The sequence below is a fragment of the Empidonax traillii genome, unplaced genomic scaffold, assembly GCF_003031625.1.
Source record: "Empidonax traillii isolate 1590-97213 ecotype Southwest subspecies unplaced genomic scaffold, ASM303162v1 scaffold68:size1967880, whole genome shotgun sequence".
NCBI lineage: Eukaryota > Metazoa > Chordata > Aves > Passeriformes > Tyrannidae > Empidonax > Empidonax traillii.
In genome coordinates, this window is record NW_020955261.1 from 1,831,568 (window position 1) to 1,855,479 (window position 23,912).

Here is a 23,912-nt window from a genome sequence, read left to right on the forward strand (position 1 = left end):
TAACAGCCAAAGACAAACGTTCTTTGTTTCTGAGTTATAGTCATTTAGCATAAGATTTTTAATTTTTTTGCTTAGTGGCGATGCAGTGTTTCATTCAGTGTTTATGAAATCAGGGTCTGTGAATGCTTGTTTATGTCGCAGGCAGCAGAAGGAGGCTGATCTTTTAATCAAATGGAAAAATTTTTATCATGTCATGATTGAACTGGTTCCATAATGTGCTACTTAATGGCTCATGAACTAGTCTTTAAAGCTTTGACTTCATGATTCAGTGAGACCGACTCGATGTGTTGGAAGTGGTTTCAGTGATGGCCACACATAGAGCTTGAAAATTCACACCAGCAGACTAGTAGGGGGAAAAAAGCTTTGAAACTGTTAGAGCAGGCCTGCATATAAAATAACAAGAATGTTCGTGCTTCTAAACTGGAAAAATACAAGAAAAAGAAGGGCAAAAGAATTTCCTTCTATAGCCACAGCACTTTGCATTTGCTATGCTACTACTGTCTTTGCTTTGGTGAGATCTTGATTATTCAAATTTATATAAAACTAGAGCTTTTAGAAAAAAAGTGCAAATAACTTTGAGTCATGTCATCATTAAGCATAATCATGTAATCACAATCATAATAACTTGTAAGTAAGCATATCTAAAGTTGAAATGAGAATTTTGTGGTTTACAAGAGATCTGAATGTGCAGACAGATTTTTACAAGATAAACTGTTTTGTGATGTGCTCTGCATTTTCTACTTCATGGTGTGCAGCTAAAGCCAAAGTTCATGTGACCTGGCAAACGCAATGTGATTTGGAGTTACCTGTTCCTCTGACATTGAGAGGAAAGAATGTAAATTAGTTTGTATTTCCTGAGGGATGAGAATGTTCACAGCTGAGGTTGGATAACCTCTTTCCCATAGCAGCTTCCTCATTTATCCATACCTGGAATAGATCAACACCTGCAGCCACACATGCAGTGCTCCTGAACTGGCTATCTGTTTCAGCTTCCCTAAAGAAATATTAATGTTTATGAGCCAGTGTTATTCTGTGTAATCATACTCGGGTTGAACTCTCATGGCTCTTCAGATTTTCTATTCAGTCTCTTTCTAAAACTGAGAAGAGAGTGAGATAAAATTGGTGGTTTTCCTAGCTAAAACTTTTTTTTTGTTTTAAACTTTCCCTTCCTGTGTGCTACTCTCTGAAGAGAAAGAACCTTCTTTTTGAAAATTATTTGCATTAAGCAGAAGACAGTTTAAATGATCTAGAGATTTTTTTTTTCCAGGGATTTTTTTTTCCACCACTTTTCCTCTCCAAACTGCTATAAAGTCTTCCTTGTATTTAGTATTACAGAGAAATGACTTTTGATGACCATCATATTCAGTGTTAAATTGCAAGTACTTCTGGCAAAGTGCAGTTTAGCTTTAAGTTACTAACTTAGTTACGTGAAAGTTATTCAACAAAAAAGTCATCTAGTCCCACTCTCTGAACTAAGGTATACGAACTATACGTGGTCCTGCCAAGTGTTTCTTTAATCCATTTTTGAACATTTTCACTGTTTCCAAAATCATCCCCTAGCAATCGTTTTTCCAGCGTTAACTATTTTGAGTACATACCTTGTGCTGACACCTACTCATTATGTTTTTTTTCCAGCCTAAGCTGGAAACGGAATATGGTTTGTTCCTTTCCTCTCTGAGAAGGTTAATCTTTTTACTCATCTGTGAGGAAGGAACAGTGGACTTAACTGTTTCGTGTGCAAGTACTAGATTGACACTTTGAGCTGTGTAGCTTTAGATTGCATTTGTTAGAAGTTGATTTTCTTAGTCGGTTACAAAAATAGGTGAAAAGAAGGGAAAGAAAGAAAAAAGAGGAGACAGGCTAAGAAGTGGAATGAAAACAGATGAGGAAGTTCAGAAAAAATAAAGTAGTATAATATTCAAAGAAATTAAAGGACAAAGCTGGCTATAAAGGCTGTATAATAAATAATTCTTAAATTAAAGAAATAATTTGGGGAGGGGACCAAATGCCTAACAGGATTGTGGAACTGTGCTAAAGGGGAACTGGAGCATTCAATAAAGGAATTGACCAGGCAGGGTTGGATAAATGTACATACGGAGGAAGCAATGAGTTTCTTTGTTCCACAGGAGTCTCTTCGGAGTTACAAATTATACAGGTGTTGTAAAATTATATGTTAAGTGGTAAAACTTTTTACTGTATTTCATTATTGTGATCGGGGTGTAGTATGGTGCATATCTTCCGTACGGGGGTCATTGGAATTGGGTTAATGTTTACTGTCGTGGCTAATCCGTTGTTTCAAACAGATGGCTCTGGTCTTGCCTATATCTTCTGGAACTGAGCTAAAAGTCTCTTGGTTGTGCTTGGTGTCCTTGATTTAACTAGGTGTTTGACTTAGGCTTCATGAGGTGAAAATTTAGATTGTTTACTTTGATTAAACTGAGTGTTTAAGAGAAGGTGTCTTGAGGCAGGAGTGAAACAAAACTGGTAAATCTATATTGATTACATCAGTACTATGGTATCAAAGTTGTGAACAAGTATTTATTCCAGAATAAGAGTTCATATTTTTATAAATTGTTTCCTAATGTAACTTGTGATAATTTTTATCTGATTTTGTATTGCTTTGCTTTTTGTTTTCAGGTGTGGCTCACAATATTTCTTTACTGCGAGAAGTTATCATCCACCCACGCTTTGTTCAAGGAGACATCAGCACTAAATTCCTTCCTGAAGTCTATCCTGATGGTTTCAAAGGTTTGTTCTATTTGGAAATGTTTCTTTTTTTCTTGAGCAGTGTTGTTTCTGATTATTGTTCCTTTATATTTTTAGACTGATGATGTTCCCAAATCAGTCTTTACTTTTTCCTCAAATGTATCTGTGCATACACACAATTAGAGTTTTTAAATAACACATAACATAGCTGAAATAATGTTTTTATTTTCAAGAAGGCCAAATACATACTCCTAGTAAGTGAAATACACCCAAAGTGAGGAAAACCAATTTGTACATGAAAAGAAATATGTAAAATAAATGTAAATTCAATTCTGCCACGCTGTTGTGCTTCATTACAGACAGTGCTTCTACTGTTAACTGTAGTCAGGTAAAGTTTCTTTTTACTCAGCACTGTTGCTACTTCAGAATTGCCTTTTGGCATCTTTTGTTTTCACTATAGCATTGTCTGGAGGATCTGGCATTTTATCAGAGTATTTCAGTAATCTGGTCTTATTACTCATTACACACAGTAATGGGCATCACCTTGAAATTATTAACTTGTACACTAGTTAACATAAACACAAACTACTCAGTTTCAAAAATGTTTAACAACAGTTCATATAAAAATAAGAAAACAAATAGACTAGCTACCTTTCACAAGGATCAAATTTTAAAAGGTTGTCGTCTCTCTTAGCCACTCTGCTCTAGATGCTTTCTTGACCTGTATGGTCAGAGACTCAGTCCTTCCATACGGGTATCTCATCTCTACTGGCATTCATCATGCAGAACACCTTCCTTATTTAAAAAAAAAAAAAAAAAAAGACAATGTTTATAGTTCATCATTCATGCATCCTTTATGAATCCCCCAGAGATTCTTTTTCGTCCATTCGTCATTAATCCAATGTGGCAGAACCCTCATCCCACTTTGGAGACTGCACTGCCAGATTGGCAGTCACTGGACATGACTGGCACCTCGCCAAATTCTAGTCTCATTAAGAAGCAGAACAGATTTTTCTTACCTCAGGACTGTGAGTTCGTGGATGACTAATCTTTGCACCAGAAGTACTTTATATCATGATGTAATTGGCAACTCTGTGTGTAATACAGTCTTACACGTGGGATTAATGTGTCCAGCTTGTTATTGGCTCCTGACTGAGACCATGCCTTAGTCACCTTGAGAGGCAGTAAGCTTGCGATGGTTCAAGCTGAAAAGTTCCTTTGCTAAGGTGTACTTAACTAATCTTGGGGTAACTCAGCTGGCTTCCATCCAGCATAGACTCAAGGGTATTCTCATCACCTGCTCTGAAGGCACAGTGCTGCTATAGCTGGTTTCTCTCCCTTCCCTGACACTTCAGTACAGAATCTCATATTCTGGGACTCTTCAGTCCTTTTCCTGAGCAGATTCAGTTCTCTAAACCGCATCTTTTTTTACTGTTGCTGCTTTTGTTGGGGTAGTTTTTTTGTGACTTCTTGGGTTGATTTATCTTGTGAGTGAATCTGGTGAACTTTGGTGAATGTGCAAAGTCAGAGGTGTGCTAGGAATGGGGACAGGGGAATAGAGGACAAAGGCAAGGATGCAAGGTGTCAGATAGGTCCATACTGTGCTATGAGGGGGCCTCACCTGAGACTCAACTAGGAACAATAAAAACATAAACCAAACAGTAGAATTGTATTAACAGATTCTTAAAGATGTGCTTTTGCTGTAGACACCAGGAGACACAAGAAGAGATATTACGACAGTTAAGAGTAGAAACTTAAGGATAGCACGTGTGAAATGACTCGACTTTGTTCCTGCTGTTTGAAAAGTCTCCATCATCTCCTTTCGCATATCAAACATCAAGCATACCTTAGCCTTCTTAATGATTGAAAAATGCATGTATTGCATTGTATTTCAAATCGGGAGTACTTAGTCATGAGTACTGGTTCAAAGCTCACCAAAGTAATTGATAGCTCTTTTAATTATGTAGTTTGCACTGGAGACTTCTGGCTTTAAAAAAAAATGGTGAGTTGAATTCAAGGATATTTTTTAAGTACCTACTAAATAATATTTCTACAAATCCACAGACCCAAGTGGGAACTGCTGAAGGCAAGCAAGGGTGCAGGGTAGAGGCTCAGCAACGGAAGCAAAGGCAAAAATTAACTTTGCATTTAAGTTCTCTAGTCACTTCAACTAAGTTTATAAGTACCCAGGGTAAACTTTGGTAGGAGGATTTGAAAATTTAAGTAGCTTCATATGTATTAATATTGTTTATAAAAGATGATAGCTGTAGAAAAAGATCTGGAATAATCTGAAAAATTAGAGCGATGCATAACCAATGTAGATTTGGAAATGTGTGCTGCTGTTAACAGTAGGAATTTATACCAGAAGTGTTTTAAATTTGGACAACTTAAGAAATAAAACAATTTCAGTAGAGATGTGTGGTGTATTAATGCTTGAGTGCAATTCTGTGTGTTTCTTTTGTAAACTGTACAACTGCCACTGTTGGTCTACATTGATAAGTAATGAATGTCAGCTGTGTTCTCTCTGGTGACTGCATGAAGTACTGGCCCATTTCTTATGTGCATTTTTCTTCAAATATAAATACTAACTTTAGTCTTAAGAGTAAAACAAGAAATGCTTTGTTTTCCAGTCTCATTTTCAAGGGTTCCATTATAAATCCTTTAATAGAAGACTTTTACTAAAATGAGTTATTAGAAGTATCTTGGCTGCTTTTCCATTAACCTGCGATGCCCACTTCAAATTACATCTAGAATGGGAATGTTTAGGAATTTTCATGATTAGAGTTTAACTTTCTTCCTTAAGTAAACAGTCATTAACAAAACCAGTTTGTTTTTATTGCAAGTTATTGTAAAATAATAGCTGTGTGGAAACGAACCTTATGCAAAGTATGATTAGTGTGGGAAAGCAGCTGCTGTCATCCCCTTTTGTTGTCTCTGTGAGGGTGGATGGCCAGAGCGCTGGCTGGCAGTGAGTTAACTGTAGCAGATTATTGCTCTGAGCACACATGCCTCTTTTGGGAGGAGTGCAGATCTGAGGGTGGGTGCAGCAACACTGAGTAGGTCAGGTGACACAAATACATCTGTCTTAGAGTGGCCTCCAAGCACTTCACTTATGGAAAGAAATGTTTACCAACCACGCGGGAGTAAGATGCATCCCTTTACAGCTTCCAAACAACCTGGGAAGACTGTACTTCCAAACCTTCCTGGTGAGAAAGGAACTATACTGTCTATTATCCCTATTTTATGGGCACAGAAAGTATCTCTGTTTTCACAAAGATCCAAGAGGTGTCTGACAAAGAAAAGATTAAACTCAAGGATCCTTAGTTTAGTACCCTGTTCATCAGATTATTTAATTCAGCCTGTTTCAGAGTTAATATTTGCCTGGATATCTCTTTTAATATTGAGATTTTTTTTTTTTTTATGTTCCACTCCTTCTGGTTATTAAATAATATCTCAAATATGTGGTCAGTCTCTTTGGGAGATGCATCATGTACAAATGAAAATGAGGTGTTTTCCAAGAGACTGTCATATAGCAAAGTAAAAAAAAAAAACAACACAACCTCAAAACCAGAGAATTGTTTACTTCCCCTCTTCTAGCATGTTTACTGCACTCAGGTGGAGAGGGAGAACAGAAATTCTGATGGACCATCCTTTAGGTTAATCCGTTATATTTCCTATACTGAAAGGAATAAAGAGGAAGCAACTCTCTCCTGAAATGCTGTATTACTTCCAGAGACTGTGTATGAGGGAAGGCTTTTAGATACATTGTCATAGGAGGAAATGATTACTTTGCTCAACTCAGCACTTAACTAAACCACCTCTAGAGTACTCTGTACAGTTTTAACTCCTTCATGTTGTAAGAAAGATGGCAATAAACAAACAAGCAAACAAAAGTAAGTCTAGTGGAGAGCCGCAAGGGTGGTACTGGACTGGAACAGACAACCTGTAAGGAGCATCTGGTACAACCAGTCTTGTTTTGCCTGGAAACAAGAAAGCTTAGGGTGGAACTAATGACAGCCTTCTAGGATCTCAGAGGATGTTCCCAGGAATATGAAGCCATGCTCTTCAATGAGTAGCACAGCAAGAGTCAGTGGTCATAAATTGGAGATTTTCAAGACCTGACTACACAAACCTCTGAGCAACCTGCTCTGAATTTGGTGTTGAGATTGCTTGGTGGGAAGGGGGACACACAGTGAATAAACTAAAGGCCTCCTAAGATCCCTTCAACCTCAGTCATTCCATGATTCTCTTATGAGCAAAAGCACTATTTAGATGAATTAGGACTGCAAATATGACTTTTAAGTCTGGAGACTTTTGCTGTTACTTGGAGGGGCTGAAATGCAGCTTTCCCTGTCTGTGTTTCTGTTAGAAGAGGGAGGATTGTTGCTGTTCATTCTATGCATTTTCTCTTCATTAGAATCTAATCTTTGTCTTCATTTTATGAAGCTACTGGATTGTAAAGAAGTTGACTTAACAGTTTATTTGACTTCTTTCTGGTAGGTGAGACCAAAAAAACAATTTCTTAATGTGTCACTAATTCCATTGTAATGCAAAATAGTAGAGGTTTTGTTTCTGTATACTGTAGCATCGATCTTAGAAGTGATCATGAGATCTCTGAGATGTACTTCTTCACTATTCTGAATGGTTTGAGATTGCTTACACAGACATTATTGTCTGTCTTTCACTGTGACCATCTGTGTGGAACAAAGCTCTGCTCGACATCACAAGAAATTAAACCCTTAATAATATTCAACTTTTTCTGTCTCAGCTTACCTGGTATACATGCCACCTGTAATGGTCAAATTCAAAATCCATTGGGGAAAACCTTGAGCCAAAACACAACCTAGGAATGATATTAAAGATTACCAGCATTGGTATGGATCTGAGTTATGCATTGCACTTTCCATCTTACCCATTTTGCTTTTAATTTTTATTCTTCCCAATCAGAAAACAGTCACTCTTCAAGTATTAAGTAACAGACTGGGGCACATAACCAGGGCTTGTTTGTTTTGTTTTGTTTTTTCCCCTGTAATTGATAGTAGGAAACACATTTCTAGGACAAAATGCAAATAAGACTGTTATGTGAAAAATGACCTTTTATGTAATTTAATTTGAAGTTGGTTATGTAAAGTAATTGCATGAACCTTTTTGACTCAGCTTGGGGGATACTGGGATAATATTGATTTAAGCAATCATAACATCAGGGAAATGAGAGAGAAATACTTTTTTTCCTTGTCTTCCTTCTGACCAGGATTCTGCTATTTAGTAGTAATAGATATGTGCAGTCTAGTTTTAAATAATATGAGCAACAGTGCTTCCACTCCTTCAGTTGTGACTTGATTTTGTAACCATTAATCCTGTTTTGCATTTACCCTATATAATTTAGCTCAGTGGTGATAGTGATAATGCAGAAGTCTATCCCAGGTTAAGCAGAGAGATTTGGCAGCTATCAGTTCCACATATTATTGTGGAGATGAAATCTCTGTGTAGCCCAGGAGTCTGCAGTGATGAGAGTAGGAGAGAGTAATGGCGGAATTTCCCATACTGGAAGCTGAGGAACGTTTACTACTTACTTATTTCATTCACTATCCAGGGGGCACTTGGACAACTGCTCCAGAGGTAGTTACTTTTGTTGTTACTTTTCAGTAAAGTTGTTACTTTTCAGATCGATCTGTATGGTCAGTGTGAAAGGTTGTGTTGTTATATCTTTATTGGTGGTGAATACTAACTTATATCTCAAGACATCCCAAGGCGTGGCTTTGAAACTAAAATAATACTTGAAGGGAAACAAAAGTATTACTATCTGGGACATCTGTGTAGTTCTGAATGTAGTAATGTAATTGAAAGTTTGACTTCAAAATTGTTTAGAATTCTGCTGAGCAGCAGAGCAAGAGCAGACAGCAAGGGAAATGGAAATGGAGTTTAGAGAGCTAAGGTGGTACTTATAGCAGTCTGTCTTTTGTAATAAAGGTAAATTGCCGTCCGTGGGAAGCAGCCTTTAATCAAACTTCTGATGTATGCCTCCAAAGTTATGCTAAGGATGTTCTGTGGTAGAGTTATATCCTTATTGCAAAAGACCAAAACCTTATTTTGGTACGTTCCTGTTAAAAGTTTATATTGTCTCCCCAAAATTCCACACTGGATGCCACAGTCATGACTGGTTTTCTGCTTGCCACATCTGTGGCACAACTGATGTAAATAGTGACAAATGGAGACCAAGTGGATAAATATTTTTCATGTTGGTAATAATGAAGAAATGAATGTAACTCTTGATCAGTTATTAACCTGTTTCAACTTACTGATCTTTGTTCACTGTTTGGAGTTTGATTTTTGTTGAACATATTGGGAGAAAATAGTTTTTGTGGCACAGCAAGCGCAAAAGCAGTCAGTGATTTCATCAAAGATGAAGGTCATGCAATAAAACCTTTGAATTGGAATCTTTCTAGTTTTATGTTGTTCCTCTATATGAGTTGATACTAACAGTGTGTGTTGGAGCAAGTGGGAACGTGCAGTTTTAGTCACATGGTCTTGTCATGAGTGATAGGCAGGGGGACTGAATAGCAAAGGCTTTAGGACAGGTTCCTGATGTGTCTTTAGTTGAGACACATAAACAAATCATCAATTTTAGATTCAATGTTTGGAAAAAGTGATCTCAGATCTTATTCACTGTGTGTAAAGAATTGGAGAATTGGCACATTTCAGATCCAGATAGTTCATGTTGTTGCATTGCATAATTATATAAGGCTTATATACATATATGTGTGTGTGTATATATATACAAATAGTACAAAAGTTCAATGTTTTTTGGATTTTGCCTCGCAATTAGTTTTTCTAGTAACCGGCAAAGGAAAGATCAAGTTGTTTCTCAAACCAGTTTCTCAACCTTTCAGCATTTGTATTTCTGCATGTGTTTGTTGAAGTAAAGACAGTTTCCATTTTAAGGCAGATAAAAAAATAAGAAACACTGAGGAAAGGAAGTTGCAGTAATATTTAGCCAGAATATGTTAATATGGACTAAATTAAAAGGAGATTGATGCTGATTTGCTGGCTTTTGTTATTTTTAAATTTACATTTTTTTTGCCCACGGTAACTCCTTTGTACTGTTGCTGGACTGTAAATGAGTGCATTCCCATCACTGTGGCATTGCTGAGGTGGACTCTAAGTAGCCTCTTTACCTGTCCCTATTTAATATGCCCAGTGAAATGATGGGTTCTGTGCAGAGGACATACTGCTTTGAAATTGTGGATTTGTTACTGTAAAGTCTGTTTCAGTCCTTTTCAGCAGCCTCCATTTTGGATTTTCTTGAAATTCATATTAGTCTTATTTTATGCTACTAATATAAATTGTCACTTGTTAGTAACCAGTACTGGGGAATGTGAATTTACATTACATGCCTTAGTGCTGAGCTGATGGTAGAGTGGAGATGTAGAAGGGATCCGTGTAACTATTTCTCTGCTGCAGGACTGGAAGCAAATGTTTCCCCCTGGGCAGAGTTCTTCTGGGACATACAGCCTTCTGAAGCTCTTCTCTCATCACTTCATGTGATATCTGTACTTGCCATGGATGATGACATTTGCTGTGATATGTACACATAAAGCACTTTTTGAGAGCTGTATTATAACTGAGTTGAGCTAAGTCTTTCAGTCTCAGCCTTGATCTTTTGTTAACTTTATTGTGTAATCCCCCCCTCTGACTTTGAAACACTCTTTGCTTTCACCTGTACAAAATGTCTCTCCAAATATATAAAGTTTGCCTCTTTTTTTTCATGACAACTCAGCTTTGCACTTTTTGTCCTGTTTTATGTCAATTTTAACTTCCTACCGTTGCCTTCTGAACTGAGTACTTTATTTGTCCTTTTGCTCTCTCTCATAGAATCATAGAATGGCTTGGGTTTGAAGGGACCTTAGAGATCACCTGGTTCCTACTCTCCATGACAGGAGAGTAGGAACCTTCACTAGATCAGGTTGCTAAAAGCTTGATCCAACCTGACCTTGAACACTGTCAGGGATGGGCAGCCATCTCTCTGGGCAACCTGTTCCAGTGCCTTACCACCCTCCCAGGAAAGAATTTTTTCCTAATGTCTAATCTAAACCTACTGTGTTTCAGTTAGAAGCCATTCCCCTTGTCCTGTCACTACATGCTCTTGTAAATAGTCTCTCTCCATCATTCTGGTGGGCACCGTTCAGGTACTGGAAGGCTACAATTAGGTCACCCTGAAGCCTTCTCATTTCCAGGCTGAACAATCCCAGTTCTCTCAACCTTTCCTTATAGGGGAGGTGCTTCATCCCTCTAATCATCTTGGTGATGCTCCTCTGGACTCTCACATCATTCTTGGCCTCCTATTTGCCACCTTTTCATACCAAATGTGTGTTGTATCATTTCTAGCCTTAAGATGGGGAGGACAGAGTTCTGTCACTATGCTCTTTTAGCCTGTTGAATGGACAGTTGGACCTCTAATTGACCTTCGCTTTCTTGGAACAAGACCAGGCTGGGAGAAAACCTGCTTCCAATCACCCTGGTTGCACCGTTTAGCACAAACATTTGTTAGGTTGCCTGCCTTCAGATTGTAGGCTCCTTTAAGCACTTTTCTGCTTATAAAGTGTCAAACATGACTTTGACTCCATAATTGCACAAATGACACAGGGCTGACAAGTAGCATTATCCCTATTTATTTTTGGGGTTTATAGTGTTGTGTTATCCCTTTTGCTTGGAAGATCTTTAGCTTTTGCAAGATAAAGTGCTGAGAAAGAATGCTGTATTATTTTAAGTTCTAATGTACAGATGGATTCTTTACCAGCATGAGGCACAACATGTCAACTAGTGGCATGTCAGTAACAGAAACAAGATGCTTGCAGCATCGTTCAGTTTCTTTTCTTTCAGTTGTCACATTGTTTTTAACAGATATACCAGTGTTAGCAATTGGGCTGATCTTTATGAAAGCATGCAATTTAAACTCTGAAACTCAGAGGATCTGCTATGCTAAGCCTCATCTTAATTTAGAGGGGAAAAAAACGTACTTTCATGTATAAGGACTGAGCAGTGTTTTTACTGGTAGTTGTTACTTTTTGTGTCTGTGTTGGTCTGTGATATCTCATTTTTTTAAAATTACTTTCCAAAAACTAGGACACAAGTTGACAGATCTTGAAAGAAGAGAACTACTGGCAACAGCAGCGTCTTTGTATGTGGCTGAACAACTGAGATCACAGCGATTTCTGGGGACTCCAAGGTAAGTTCATTTCTAGGAACTCAGATGTGCTGATGCATTTTGTTAATGGCATCTTCTCATGCACAAGAGTAACTGTTGAGAAACTACATGGTTTCTTAATATAGTCTGTTTTTTCTAAATTCAAATGAGCTGTGGCTTACATTTCCCTACTCGCACGAGTCATACATGATTATTTTTATTCTATGTATTAGCAAACTAATAGGCACAAAAATGTGTTACAAGCCAGTACAGTAATTAATGCACATCAGGAGTTTCATTAATGCAAAATGTTGCTGCATTAGTAACTAACCACAAATTGAGCATCACAAATTTCCCATGTGCCCATTTGAAGCAATCTAAGCACTGTGGGGTAATATGAATATTCAGCTACAGAGCTTTAAAATATTGTGGATTTTTAAGTAATTTGCTACCTTCGTGAAGAACCTTAATAGTTTCGATTCTAATTCGGAAAAACACTTTGACTGGTAAATGCTGGAAGAGTTAACACCTTGCTTTAAGTATGGTTTTTTTGGTGCTCTCGTTCCCCCACTACCTCATTTTCTAGCTCCTAGTAACCTAGGCAGTACTGTTAACTGGCCATTGCAGTAGCCCATGTCAAAATACTGATTCACTTCTTTGGCTTTTTGGAATGGCATGCTTTTTTCCTCTAGGGTGTTTCTAACTTTTATTGTCCTCAGGCCCATCATTGTCAGTTCCTTGAGACCTTTATTAGAATAACTGAATTTGTGAAGCTTGCTTGGGTAGTTCGTGTTAGCAGTGGTTGACTACAGTGAATCCTAACTTTGGCATAACTCTTTCTCCTCACCTCACATTTTGTGGTATAGTTGCATGTATGTTTGTCTGAGAGGGAAGTCAGAAGGCAGGATAGACATTATTCACATTCCATGCCAGTGGTTTGACAGTGTATTCTATTACTGATTTTACAGTGGTCAGGAATAAATCAAATGTGGTTTCAAGAAGTCTTTATTTTCTTTGTACCCACAAAGATAATTAATACCATATGGTATTAACAAAGAAAGAGAAGGAAAGAGACACTTAAGGCAAGCATAACGGCATTGTAATATATAGCATATGTAGAGCTGGGTCATTGCTTGCCTTATGCATCTGTAGGGGAAAGTAAAGCATCCTTTTATTTCCTTCCACAAGTTATATCCTCTATAGCAAATGGCATAAGGAGAAGAACAGACACTCAGAAGCCACTGTTACCTAAATAAAAGATGAATCAGGGAAAATGAGGAGGAACCTTGATTGTAGTTTTTACTGGCCAGCATAAGAAATTTAAGTACTCTGGTATTGCTACAGAGAAGTAACGGCTTACTTTGTACTTGGAGTAAGGATAGGAATTGCTGATTTCAATAGTGATTTTCCCTGCTCTGAGATTTTTTTTTCTTTGCCCTGTAAAATGTTTCATTAGCTGAAAAGGAATCAAATGTTTGAGTAGTCTTAATGTTTTGTTTCTATTGCAAGTACTTTTTTCCAGTACTAGATGTCTGTGTATCTTAATAGAAAAGAAATATACAACTATTTTAACTGAGATATCAGATATGTAAATGAAGTATTGCATTGAGCAGTCAGGCATGGTCATTCTTCTGTTTTCATGCTGTGTTAAGGAAACAAATACACTCCTGCTTTGAAAAAAATTAGTTCATTTTTGGAGTCCCAGCTAAGCTCTATGACATATTATTCTTCCACCGTGAGCAGAGAAGGCCACAAAGTCTGGCCACATGAAGTCTGTAAAACTAGATTCAAGTTTGATTTTTCAGATTTTAAATGGTGAAGCTAACAAATCGTTTCAGTACAGGAAAGATTGCTTTCTCTTGCCATGATGAACTTATGTTCAGCTCAGTTTTCAAAGGAGGACTTTTCTGTCTGAGGCGTATGCAGATCTGGAATGAATCCTTCAGAAGCTGAGCCTTAAAATTTTCTCCAAGTGGTGACTGAGTTTGGTTCTTATTCAATATGTCATGGTTTGAATCCATATATATTGTTAGATCTACTTGCTTAAATCACTGTAAAGCTGCCTGTTTGAGGCCAAGTAAGGACAAGCTAATGCAAAAAAGCTTACTGGTAAGTAACTTCTGAAGAAACTAAACCTGACAATGATATCCTTTTCCAAAAATCATGCAGCTCATTCAGAGGGAAAATCAAAGAAGCAAAGGCAGAATGAGGTCCAAGGACTGTGCAGTGTCTGGGACAGTTTTCCATTCCTTAGAGCAGTTAGGGAACTCCCTCTAGAGGGGACTGAGGACTGTGGAGCATGCAAGTTACTACAGTATCATCAAGGATCCTTCACCATGTCTGCACCCAAACTGCATCTGACTTGTTTTTGAAGGTGTTCCATATATGGGTACTTTTTAAGGAGCAGGATTGTGGCCAGAGAAAAGGCACATCTTTATTGATAGGACTGCAATCTGTTTGAAAAATATTAGTAAACAAAAAGTGCAGAGTAGGAACCTGTGCTACTGGCAACATATCAAAAAGGCTGGTTGTAATCTTGGATGCAGTTCACTATGGCAGAATTGGGCATTTGGAGTCTGTGTGAGTTTTAAATCCACGCTGGAGGATGTAAGCGGACTAGAGAGACTGCATGCTCCAAAGTTCATCGTAGCATTCTCCTGATGGCTTGGACTGGTACTTTGATACATTTATCATCACGTTCAGAATTGCAGCTCTCTGGCACTATTTACACTGACAGCTTTTTCTTTTTTTTTAAATATATGCACTGAAAGCAATTTAGCAATTTTTGTGCAAAAAAACTACTGAAGAGTAGTATTTTGAAATCATGCATTATTTCCTCTGAACTTGTCAAATAGAAAGTTTTCTTCTGAACTTGAGTTATATACTTATCTTTGATTTTAATTTGTTTTTCTTTCCCTTTTGGGAGCCGTATTTATAGTATTCATTCTTTTCACAACTGCAGGGGTATTTTGGATTCTCTTTTTCCCCTGTGACTTATTCAGCCCAAGATCAAGGTTGCTATTCTAGTCAGATAGACAGAAAGTACCATGCTTGGAAGTCTTCACAGAAGCTTCAGCTTTCAGTTTTAGGGTTACTGAGGCTATAACGAGATGAAATGCAGCTGAACCAGATTAAGGAATTGTTGTTGCAACCTGCTCCTCCCTTTGTCTTTCCCCCTCTTCCCCAGGTATACAGGTGTGATTTTGTGTGCATTTGCTTTCTACTCTGGTTCTACTAAAAGGACCCATATTAGTGTAGAAACCGTTTAATAGTAGCTTATGTTGGATCATTCTGTCACAATCAGGTTACTCTGAAACTATTCTGGAAGAGCTACAAGAGTGGGGGTGTGTAGCAGGGAGGAAGAGGTGAGCAGAGGATGGCTCAGAAAAGGAATGCAGAGGTGAGCCTTAGCTCTCTGCCACAAATCAGAGTAGTAGTAGCCTCATGAGGAGGATTCTTCTCTATAATCAATGATATTTGATGGGATGTGGCCGGAAAATATGTATTTTGCAGTCCCCTGGGTGACTGATTCGTCAACTGTAAGGTTCTTGCTGGAACACGCTCTGATCATGAGCAAGGTATTGCCACCTTTGGATCAAGCACCCAACTTTTTTCAGCCTGTTTCAATCAGGCCTGACCCCTGTAATGACATTTTTGGTTTCAGTATGTTGTCTGGTGTTTGATTAATGCAGGCAACAGGCCGAAGGCTGGTTTGCCTTTCCTGTGTTAGAATAAATGGTGTTATGATTTGAGTGGAGCACCCACAGGTGAGTTTCTGCTGTCTACATTGCAATATATGTGCCCCTGGCCTTACCAGCAGTCTACTAGGACTAATTTGCCAGCCTTTAGCTAGAATAGTTTTGGAGATTTGTGCATGCTCAGAGTTACAGGAATATAGCCATTTACTTTCGTGATGCAATCAAATATTTAGAACATTTTTTGTTTTGTTTGTTTGCTTGTTTTTTTTTTTTTTTTTTTTTTTTAAATTTAAGTGTTGGTTATTTAACCCATTTTCTTGAGAAAACGGTGATTGTGGGGTAGTTTATTTTTTTTGAGTTCTCTATGGTTGTGGGTTTTCTTTTAAAGTATTTTTGAGAGATGATTAGCTAGTGAAAGTGCTTGGTATTTTGTGAGCCACATACTAATGTGAATATTTCATTGTGATATCCAGATAATAAGGGCACATATTTCCCACAGGAAATAACTATGAATGATTAATGATTGTTTCATTGTTCAGCTTTCAGTTATTTTACCTAGGACTTTTTCTACTTACTCCATGGTCCACTTTATTGTGAAACTGGTGCCACCCACAGCTGCTGAACAGATTTACAGCACCTAGTAAAACCCCAAGGTCCTCTAGACAGAACTCAATCTTGTTTCAAGTGGAAACATATTTTGGCTGAAGTGAATCCAGCTTATTTTACGTCTGTTTGATGTAGTTAGTCTTTGAGACCAAAAATGATGTTGTATAGTTGAATCTTCGTATTTTGGCTTCAGTCTTGTTTTCATTAGTGGGTTGGGAGGGAATAGGAGAGTGTCTCTCCAGGTGTGGCTACATCATGCTATCTCTTGGGTCTACTAATGTGATGTTTATACTTCTAAACCCAATTGCCTACAGCACTTCCTATGCGTTGCTTGTGTTGGCTGCTAAGTGTATTTTCCTAATTTTTCTATGGGTTTTACCCTTTCATCATTTATGACCTGGAAAAAAACAGTGAGGCTGCATGCCCATATTACCTGATACTGCATGCAAAAAGATGGTAACACATTGGAAAATGTTTTATGTTGCTAACAAAATAAAATCTAAAAGTTTTTCTTGCTCATGTGTTTAATATAGAAGACTGGATTAGGGAGTCCAGAGTTAAACTTCTAGCTGTTCTTGTGGGACTTAGAAGTCACTTGAATTTGGCCTCAGTTTGTGAAAAGACAAAGTGGCCTTAATACTTTGCTGCATTATTGAGGTTTTGTAAATATGTATTTATCAACATGTAAAAAGTATTTTGAGACCTAAAACCCATGATCATTTCCAGACATAAAGTAATACTTTCGTAGGAAGGGAAGTGTATAGTGAAAAATTAGAGATAAAATACAAGCAAGTTTTTGTCAAGTTCTGGAATAGTTGGGCTAAATTTGTGTCTTAAAATTCTGAACATCCAGGGGTCCAGTGCAGTGAACATAACACAACAGGTGAACTGCAAGAGAAGAAATTAATATATTTAGCTTTTTATTTAATGAATTGTTGTAGGTTTGTGCCTAGGTTGATTTGGTACAGCTATATTGATGTTTGGCTTGCCATTGCGTGATTACAGGGCAGTGAGGGAACTGCTCAGAGAGCAGTAGAGCCCCACACCTCTCAGGCATGCTTGCTTTTCACATAGGCTACACCTATTACCCTGCTGGAGTCTGGGTCAGAGCCAGCTCTTTGCCAGCCTAGGGCTTTCCCATATGGAAGGATGGTCAGCTGCCCAGTAGGAGAGCTTTCTAGCTCTCCTGCACTGCTGGAGCAGCACAAAATAAGGTTATGTTACATTAATTTTAAAAAGAAGGAAGATGATGTCAAGAAAATTCACGGGAGTAATCTGAACCGACCTCTTGGAAAGGGAGAGAGTTCTTACTTTCAGCACAGCCACAGATGCTGCTGAACCACACCAATTACATTATGTGAATTTTATTTTTTTGTCTTCCCTAGAACTGCAGTAATAACATGAACAGTTATTGCAAGTACAGCTAAACATGTATACTTTGCTTTCCCCTACAAATACCTTGTAGTGGGTGTAGAGATAAGCCACTTTGTTTTCATTTGACAAGGATGACTAAGTGCAGGCTATTTGTGGCTTTTTTCATTCCCTCACTTTGGAGTTATGCAGTCATCCTTTATTCAGGTAAATAACACTGTCTTATCCTTACTGTTCTTGCCCCTGGTCAACAAGTCAAGCATTCTTCTCATGATTTACTGTTAGGCCTTTGAAAGTCCTCGATGTGTTTATGTAATTACTGAATCTTCACACCATTATTCCACTGTGTGGTTTTTTTCTTTCCCCCACAGAGTAGCAAGGTACTGAGATGCTGTTCTCCCTTTTTTCATGTGAAGTCTATGTTTTTAATGGGCTTTTCTGGTTGTGGTAACCCTCTCTTGTCTGTCTAGCTGTTATCTAATGTTGTTCTTTTGACATCTCATAAATAATTACTGGGGTTTTTTTTGTAATCTTGCTTAATCACTGCAAAAACAGCTGCCCTATATAATATTCTAGCTGTCTTCAAAATCTGGTGTTATTTACCCTTCGAGGTTGCTCAGTTGCTTATCGCAGAAAGAGGATTATATGTGCTAGAGACAAACAAGTAGATGCAAATATATGAAACATGCATTTTTGACCAGTGGAAATGAACTGCTGTGGAAAATATAAAAGCTGAAATGGGACAATAAGGTAGCATTTATGACTCATAAGAGCATATGTATAATACTATGATTTGACTAAATTAATGGAATCAGAATTGATAGCACAAGTAGTAAAAGGTATTTATATAGTTGCTTGAAAGCTGAGCCATTTTTCCATATGATTCATGAACATATATTGCAGGAACAGAACAGTCTGTCATGGGAAACTTTCATAACCTGTCATTCCTGTCATTTGTAGGGAAAAAGGTATTCTGGACATTTAGGAAACGATACTTGCTCAGTCTTTGAAGCTACTAACCATTATGAAATCAGTAATTATTTAAAGTTTGAATCTTGCTGTTTATGTCTTGGCAAGATCCCCAAAGCAGTGGCATGCAGTCTTGCTGAGGTGATTGCTGGTAGGACAGCCATTCACCAAAGTAAATGGACTTGGCTAAGTCCCTATGTTTATTTTTTATTTTCACCTTGTCTTCTGGGAAAACAGCATCTGTTGTAGGAACTTTATAGCTTCTGTGGCTACTGTTCACTTAATGCCGAAACTTGAATTTGTGTAATATACACATATGAATTTTTTCAATTGTGGTGCCAAATTCCTGGCCTTTTTCCAGTTGTGAATCCAGCCTTTTTCTCATCCTTGCTTTTCTTATGACCTCTTTTGCAAGATCCTCTCTTTAGAAGACCTCTGTCTGTTTCATTTACTTTGATCCTTCCTATAAGCCCAATAATTATTTCCTCTCCTATAGGTTTACACCTCCTAAACCCGTTCTTTAATATTTGTCTGTGTGTATAAAGTATATTCATGAAAATGTAAGACTAACAAGGTGTGTACTAATTGCCATGTGCTCCCTGGTCACTTTACAACTATTTTTAGCATAGGTTTTTCATCTCCATCTGTATATTTTATTTGGAGTTTCAAAGGGCAGAAATAAAGTTGTGTAGGAGAATTTTATGGAAAGGCAAAGTTTTTCATGACTTTTGGGGTCTCTAAACTCAGGAAATGCATATATAACTGCATTCCCATGGGAAGATTTGCTGAGGTTTCTTTCCTAGGATTAACATAAAGATAAGCATGACCATCAGCACCTTACCTTGTATAGTTCCTTGAGGCACTGATTGTGTCCTGCTGTTTGTTTGTGTAGTGTATAGCTTATTCTGGATGCTGTAGATGTAGAAATGTTGTCAACAAAATATATGGAAAATGAGTCTCTCATTCAATATTGTCTGCATACTTTTACATGTATGTGTCTTGATTTGTCCATTCTTTAGCATGCTTACTTGATTCATGGTTCACAAAGGCTGTAGTTAAATGCAAGATATTGATTGAAGGGATAGGTAATTCATTTATACCTTTGTTGTTGAGTATTACAATTTTCAGCCGTTTCTTTCTCCTTTGATTCAACTGCAAAAGTGGGATGGGACACAGAATGGCCTCATTATTGCAGGAGTATTTCTCTGTTCCCTGCAATGATTCCAAAAGCTCTTGCACACTTCATCAGTATTATTGTAATTCTTTGACTGCAGGATATTTGGCAGCTGTTGCACCCCACTGGCAAATCCTATTCAGACTTCACTTCCATTCACCATTGCCATTGGAGAATTGATTTCTCTCTCCTCTGCTCTAACCTTTCCCAATTCATTTTGGATTGTTCAATGTGAAACATTTTAATTTCATATCATACAGCCATTCAGCTCACAATCCTTTTTTAACCTGTCACCAGGGTAACAGCATAGCATGCTTTCTTTCGGCAATCAAGTTTTTATTTCACATGCCTAATGTTGCATTAAATGTTTGCATTTTGTTTAACCCTCTTAAATACTTTAAACTGTGGATATATTTTGGGGGGTAATGAAGTCTCTGATTTCAGTCTCAAGTCTTCACAGAAATTGCCTTACTTAAAATAAAAAATAAGAAATCAGAAGATGAATACAGTAATGAGAAGATTTGTAATAAAATCCCAAATGGCTGAATGAGGCAAGCTTCCATAGAGTGACAAAAAATACATTTCCTCTGGTAAAACCTTCCAGAAGCTTATATTATAATCTTTAGAACTACACTTTAGGATTATTTTTACCTGTAAGTGCTTGTATCAAATTAATGCAAATATAAGATTAACCAGGCAATAACATGACTTTAAGAAGTGAAATGTCTGGCCTATACATGTCAACCTACTTCACACTGCTTGCCAGATGCGTGTGGAAACTGTAAGCTGAATAATAAATATTTTTTTGTATATCAAAATTAGAATTTATTGGGGTGATGCTGTTGATTAAAGAAATGTGGAATTCTTAAATGTCCTCTACCTGCAAACCATCATGGCATGAACAACAGGCTATATCCATTTTATTGGAAGTGAGAATAATAATGACTTTGTGTTGTCATAGATGATTACAAAAATAAAATAAAATAGACATTTTCATATCTGAAAAAGCGTTGACTTCTTTTGACTGTGATGTTACAGAGCAAGTCCTGCTTATCTTGGTAAAGGACTAGGACCAACTAGGTTCACCCTCACCTGTTTAGTTGGAATTTTAAAGAAGTCTGTAATAGATGTCCTTAAAATACCCAGTCTCTAACTATTAATTAGAGGTGTAGTGTTATAGACTTTTAGTCTGCCATGTTCCAGTCTCAGTTATGTAGGTAGAAAAGACATGGAGGGAATGGGGGGAAGCGTTTAATTTTAGCATAAGTAAAACCTAAGAGCATGGCATTGCAAATGAGCCCAGACTATGCTCATTTATAATGAAATAAACCCACTATAATGAAAGCACTAATAACATGCATTTTAACACTTTGGAATACTAATTTTGCAAACATTCCCATTTGCAAAGCAGATTGTACATATCTATCATTGTTAAAAAAAATTCAAATGCAGAATATTTGATTGCTGTACTAACTGCAGTGTTCGAGTTTGCATTTGATACAGCTCTTCCTGAGAAAACAGATGTTTGTTACAGATCAGACCAGTAGAGTTGATTTTGTTACAATATTTCTTCCAACAGCATATAGCTAACCATACAAGAATAGAAATGCAGTTTCTTCTGTTAATTTCTAAGTTTTCTGTCCAGTTTTTTCCCAAGTTGTACTATAAGCTACCAAATATTATTACCCGCCAAAAGTGGTTTGGCAGTGTCTTGTTACTGAATTTTGCCAAAAGGAGCCAAACATATGGTAACAGTTAATTTATTGGTTCTTCTAGCCTCCAGGGAACTCTTACAGAGAGCATATTACCTTTTTATCTAACATATTTTAAATAAAAGAGCTGTTGACTTGAAATTTGATATGCCAGTGTAGAAGCTGAACCTTCAGTGCGGTTAAGCACAATTATTCAGTTTTGTTTAAGGGTAAGATTAAAAGTGTAAACATACAAGATTGAGCTAAGACTTCTTTATTTTCAACTTTCAGAGAGGTGGGTCTCTTCTTTATAGTTTTAGTGTGTGTGTTGGTTTTCAAGTGAAAATATTGAAGAGACATTTTCATGAGAAAAATAAGCCCTGCCTTTGTCTCAGAAGTCTTGGAGGTCTTTCTTTGCTTTCTTTTTAGTGTATTTTCTGGTATGTTCATTATGAAGCAATAATAGAAAAAAAATATTTTTAATTTCTTTATATGTAAGACCACAGACCTGTTTGCTGCTTTGTGACAATGTAGATTTTTGTATTTCTAATGGGAAAAATACTTGAGAGTACTTGAGTACTTGTGTCATTTTTCACTATCTTGGAGTTGAATCTCATGCTTGATATTTGCATAACTCAAAATCAGTCATCTGCTACCTGCATTTAAGGTAGCCCTCTTTGTTCCACCTTAGGTACTGTATATTTTTGTCTTTGTAACCTGGTGCTATTTTGAATCTTAAATGGCAAACTGCATGGATATGCCATTATGTTTTTGCTGGGATACTTGGGGTAGATGGTGCCTTAAGTAAAAAATACCCTGATTTCTGTTGTTTCATGGTAAATATTCAAAGGCCTGGGTTTTTTTCCCTGGATCTGTGTTGAGACTGCTCAGATGACTTTTTCTTTTATGATTATGGATGATTCTTTAATATGTTTCACAGACCCTTCTTTAGTAGTTTACTTTTCCGTGTAATGAGATGTGATGCTTGGAGTTTGTTTTGGTTATGGCTTCCCTTTAACATGTGTCTTCAAAGCTTGTAGTGTGAGAAAGACTGGGCAGGAAAGAACAGCACAGGACCCTGTTCTTTTGAAACCGGGGATGTTTACCCTATGACCTAGAAAGGAGATGATGACATGTCTCTCTGTGGCACTTAGTAAAATTTAGTCCTGCTGCAGATAGTAGTGAGATGATACAAATAAGTTATTTGTATATTGAATTCCAGATTTAAAAAACACTTCCAAAAAATCTTGGTTCCTAGGCTTTAAGCTTCTGTCTTTACTCAAGTGCTCTAAATGTGTTTCTGAGTCTCCTCTCTCTGCCATGGATGGTGGCAGGGATGGTGATGCCCCTTTGTCGCACAGTAATGATTTTCTCTAGGCCCTTCTACTTGTTTTTTGACCAGACAGTGAAATTTAAAGCAGGTTCTTACCTGGCTGCCTGGTTATTCATGTCCTTAGACAAGCTTTACTCTCTTTGTTTCCTTGAACTAGTGAGGGCACTTTCCTTTAAATTTTGTGTTGTCTCCTGCTCCATTTTGCTACCTCACAGTTTAAAAAAGTTGCATTGCAGTGAGAAATTGTTGCGTTCAAGGCCTGTAAAGGATGGAACACAACTTTTCGGAGACAAGGGCTTTCCTGATTTAACCCCAGAAACCAACTATGAAGAAAATGAACTCTACCCCAGCCAAAATCAGCATACAAGGCCAGTTTGTCTCACACAGGAAGACCCAAGAGGGGCTGCAGTCATTTGCATTTTAGAGAAATTATGTCAGTTATGAACAAGGAAACTTTAGGTTTAGAGAAAATGTGGCTGTTGTGTATGGATTCCCTCAGCAGGAGAATACAAAGGAAGGACTGGGGCTGAAGGCAAAGTTGTGAAAACCAGTTCTGAACATCTTCCTAAGGTATCTTCTCTCAGGTGCCACACACTGCTTCTGAAAGAGTATTGCAAAAATACAAAACAAATGTGATAAATACAGCTCTATTACAAATCTGATTTCATTGGTGTGAGATGGTTAAGTTCTTGGACGGACTCTTGGTTCTGCTGCAACAAGTTTGTGAGAGATGGTAGGCTCTGTGTGATGGATGAACTCTTACAATACTTTAGAACTCTTCTGAAACCTTGTGCAAGCATTTTGTTTTCCAAGCTGCACCAAGAAAAAAGAGTGGAATTCTTTTTTAAACAATGACCTTTGGGATATTGCATATGTGATAGGCTTTAGAGAGACCAGGTCAAATCATGGGTACTACAAAGTGTAGCAGAAATTCCATACTTCTGACAATAAAATCTGGTTAGTTCCAAGGGGGCTGACAGATCAAAAGAAGGCTATAATACAGCTTAGGTGGGAGACCTAAATAAAACTATTAAACACAGGAAAGACAGCATTCAGTACACAGTTCTTAACAAAAAACTCAAAGACACTTGGAGGTGGTCTTCTCTGAAAAGGTATTTTCAGTTTGGCTGAAAACCCAGACAGGTTGGGTTTTTTATTTTGGTTAGCTAATGTTGTTTAA

At 37.4% G+C, this 23,912-nt stretch overlaps 1 protein-coding gene across 1 annotated transcript in view; it reads left to right on the forward strand.

The window, feature by feature from the left end:
* PCCA (propionyl-CoA carboxylase subunit alpha) overlaps positions 1 to 23,912 on the forward strand; it is a gene marked incomplete at its 3' end in the record, with an annotated part of 260,224 nt that overhangs the window by 133,291 nt on the left and 103,021 nt on the right. Inside the window, exons 17-18 of the mRNA XM_027880315.1 lie at positions 2,638 to 2,748; positions 11,830 to 11,932. Coding sequence (XP_027736116.1) covers positions 2,638 to 2,748; positions 11,830 to 11,932 — 214 coding nt within the window. The remainder of the gene's footprint in view (positions 1 to 2,637; positions 2,749 to 11,829; positions 11,933 to 23,912) is intronic.